The 3,817-nt window shown below is 42.0% G+C and overlaps 1 protein-coding gene across 1 annotated transcript; it reads right to left on the bottom strand.

The window, feature by feature from the left end:
* Nucleotides 1-1,769, bottom strand: LOC140810281 (uncharacterized). Its single transcript, XM_073168154.1, has 3 exons — nucleotides 1,561-1,769; nucleotides 513-1,057; nucleotides 1-441 (listed from the first exon to the last, which is right to left on the bottom strand). The coding sequence occupies exons 1-3, from the start codon at nucleotides 1,604-1,606 to the stop codon at nucleotides 1-3; spliced, it is 1,032 nt and encodes a 343-aa protein (XP_073024255.1). The 5' UTR covers nucleotides 1,607-1,769.
* Nucleotides 1,770-3,817: the final 2,048 nt, after the last annotated feature.

The following is a 3,817-nucleotide window of genomic DNA, read 5'->3' as shown; positions in this document are numbered from 1 at the left end:
CTAATGAATCTCGAGCCTTACAATCATCACTATATCTTCAGGCACAAGTTTCTTCCTCAGTTGGTTTCGACAATCTAGAACTACCTCATCATGAATGATCATGGCACGATCAAGTACTTCTTCTCTAAATGCAGATGATGCTTTGAAATTCTGAGCGCCTTTCTCCTCAGTCCTTTTCAGAAGATTATTGCACGCCTCAGAGACAAGAAATTGACCACCTTTCTTCACCTCAGTCGAATACTTCTCTTCCAGGATCGAAAATTCTTTTATCTTGTCCGCAAGATTTCCCTGAACCTGCAGCAGCTCCGTGTTGGCTTTTTCTTTCTCCTGAGTAAGACGAAGTTTCTCTTCTTTCAGCCGAGCAACCTCTTCTCGCAGTTTATCTTGACAATTGCGCAGCCTTTCCTCCCGAACTCGCACAACACTAGCTAACGACAAACCCTGCAAATATAATAACAACCAATTTTAAAACGGACAAACCGTGCAAGATTCTAACATAATAAGCACAATACCTGACACGAATTCCAGGCAAGGGAATGAGAAAATGAATCTGTAGACAGCGACACTAGATGGACCATGTCATAGTCTCCGACAATGCTTCGTCCTTTCTTCCATCCAATCTCTGGATCATCTAAATCCCAGAAAGAGTCATCTTTCTCCCTATGGTTCACCCCATCGACAAAGATATGCTTAACACGAGAAGTCTTGGAAGGTGCTCCTTCATCGTCCACACGGACCCTCTTAGAATTCTTTTGCATTTCATCATCAATCTTCTTTTGCACCCCTTCATGAGCTCGTTTTTTTGCCTCTCCTCCTCCCCCATTCGCAGGCCTAATCTCCAAAGTTTTGCTTGATGGCGAATAATTAGTTTTCTTTTGCGAGTTAGAACTCGACCCACGGACAGGCTCAGAATGTGCCAGAGGAATACCTCTACGGATAGGGTCACGAAAGTCATGAACATCCCGATTCGCAGGCGCTCTACTATCACCAGCAGACAAGGAACGCCTCCCCACAGTGGCCTTGCGAGCCCGGATCGTTGCCAAATCAAATCTATCGCCTGCACAGATACAGTTGGCCGAAAATGTTATATAAAAGAAAGAGAATCAGCTATTTACAGTGCGAAATAATATGGAGAACGAAGAAATAACCAACACAGAGTACAAAAAAAATTAAAATTAATACCAGCGATCATTAAATTCCTAGGATTAAAAAGTTCTTCAAAAAGACCTAAATCACGACATTGAAGTTGAAGTGCATGGTGATTCCCTCTCATCACAATCACTCGAAGTCCCGAACTCCAGACCACGGGTATACCCCACCCGCAGTCCTTAACATAGAAAAAATGAGACTTCCAAGAGCTCATAGGAGATGGAATTCGGGAAAAAAACTTGCATGTGGCCCGAGGTTGGAAGTAAACGTGCGAATCCGGTTTGCCTCTACGTGCAGAGAAAAGTGAGTGGAACAATTCTACAGACAAAGGCATGTGAATTTCCTTCATCTTATGACAAAAGGCCGAATAAACTATAACGGCATTTGGTGTCAATTGACTAAAGCTCATACCGAGGCTTTTAACCAACTCAACTAATAAAGGTTGCGGAGGAAACATAAGTCCACCAGTAAATTATTCAAGGAAAAGGGTGAAATAACCCGGCGGCGGTTCATGACAATCATCTCGAGGTCCTGGAACCTTAATGTCGCACTCGGGTGGTATCCCAAGCACTTCGTGCAAATCCCAGACATCTTGGCCAGACAAAGCATCTTTATAGTCACCGTCTAAAGGTTCGTTCCGTTCAGGATTATCACCCAACAAACGATCCTCTAATGGCATAGATCCCCATAGGGAATCCACGAGAGTCTACGGATCGAGGCTTGGAATCACTAAAAAAACCCAAACCACCCGAGAAGTCGGCGTCATCAGACTTTGAAGAGTCACTATCAGAATCATCACTCTCGCTAGAGCTACTTATTAAATTTTGGCTATTCCGGCGGTTGGCCATCAACAAGGAGTACTCTTTCCCTCGAGGAACACAACCTGCACATATTGTTCGATTTTTTTTAAACAAAAATAATACCTACAAGCAATACCCTGTCGAGCAAATCCAAATTTATATCAAAAAAATTTATAGTCATCAAAAAGACATGTTCCTTGATGGTGGGAAAAGTGATGTTCCTTGAAACCAATACAGTCATGATACCACCAATAGTTTCAAGACCAGCGGAGAGATGAGTGACATCCAGCAGCAACAGACCATGCACCTTCGTGTTAAGTTCCGAAAATTTCCTGAACAAATCCATGCTGGAATTCTGCGAATTAGTTACGTGTAATGGTGGAGTGGAAATTAATACCCTCATGGAGTGAGTCAATCTCAATAGTAGTTTGTTCGTTGTACAGTTTTTTTTTCTCGGGGAAAACGGCGCTACCTTCAGCACGGCCAATACACTTATGCACGCATTGGCTCAACACGTTCATCTCTTTCGGCTCCGTCGAGAAAAACAATCGCATGTTGTTATCTGCACTGGTTTGCTCGGCCCGGCTCGTGGCTTTAGCAATGCGGATCTGCGCCAGCCCAACCAAGGAAGAAGATGCACGGGTGGCGGGATCCGACCCAAACACGTTGAGGCAAATCTCTGGATCAGTAGCTTTGTTGCATTCTGTTTCGAAAAGCGTGGCATGTGTTGCTGAGAATAAGCATGCATGGAGAAGAACAAGAAACGATGACTCCAGGAGAAAGAATAGCTTGTCCGCCATTTTGGTTGTCAAAACCTTCAAGATGGGCATCACTAGCAACAGCATCGGCTATAGACAGAGACGGATTTATATAAGGGCTGTACTGGGCTGTAGCCCAGCCCATTTTTAATAATTTAGCGACGGTTTTTCAAACCGTCGCTAATATTTGCGACGGTTTGAGTAAAACCATCGCCGATGGGGATCGGCGACTGTTTTAATTATACCGTCGCTACTAGCGACGGTTTATTCAAAAGTAAATAATAACAGTCGCTATTAGCGACGATTTTTCCAAAAAAAGTCGCTAATGGCGACGGTTGTTCCAAAAACCGTCGTACATCCGTCCAATCAAGTCCAATCTATTTATACCAAATTCATCCTATATCCTCTAATCCGCCCCACCTCAATTCTACAAAATTTCTCTCCCAAGTCCCAAGCCCTTTAGCGATAGAATAGAATTACGGACTCTCGAAGAAATCGAATTGCTCATCGGCAAGGCAACAATCCAGGTAAGAATCGGCTATACATTTTTTATTTTGTTTTTTATAGCTTCTCTGTGCGTGATTTGTGGTTTCTTGATTGTTTGTTGTTGAGTTGTTGATTAACTATTACTTGTTTATTTGTTTAATAATTATTTTATTCTTGTTTAAGATTATAACTTGAACTATTTCAAAATGGAACATCAATCTGTTGCAAAGAAAGGAAAAACATTGATATCTTCTTTCTTTAAGAAGAGAGATCGTCAAGCTAGTGAAGATACTTCAATTCCTACGTTCCTTACAATGCAACATCAATCCAATGAAAGTCTTCTATTTCCCAATATCCAAATTCCTTCATGTTCCTCTCCTAGAGACGATCATCAGTCTTCGTCTACTTTTATTGAACGAGATCCGGGAAAAAGAAAACAGATATGTGAATATCATGTTAATGTACGAGATGAGATAAGACGTTCATATCTAAATATGGGGCCTTATCAACCAGATATGTTAGAGTATCCAGGTACGAAATTTGGAAGCCAGAATCGTCGTTTTCAGAAAAAATGGTTTCAGAAATTTTATTGGTTGGAGTATTCGCCTTCAACAAATAAGGCAT

Source organism: Primulina eburnea, chromosome 13, assembly GCF_022965805.1.
Source record: "Primulina eburnea isolate SZY01 chromosome 13, ASM2296580v1, whole genome shotgun sequence".
In the NCBI taxonomy this organism is placed as follows: Eukaryota; Viridiplantae; Streptophyta; class Magnoliopsida; order Lamiales; family Gesneriaceae; genus Primulina; species Primulina eburnea.
The sequence above is the reverse complement of the archived record's forward strand: the minus strand, read 5'-3'. Positions and strand labels throughout refer to the sequence as shown.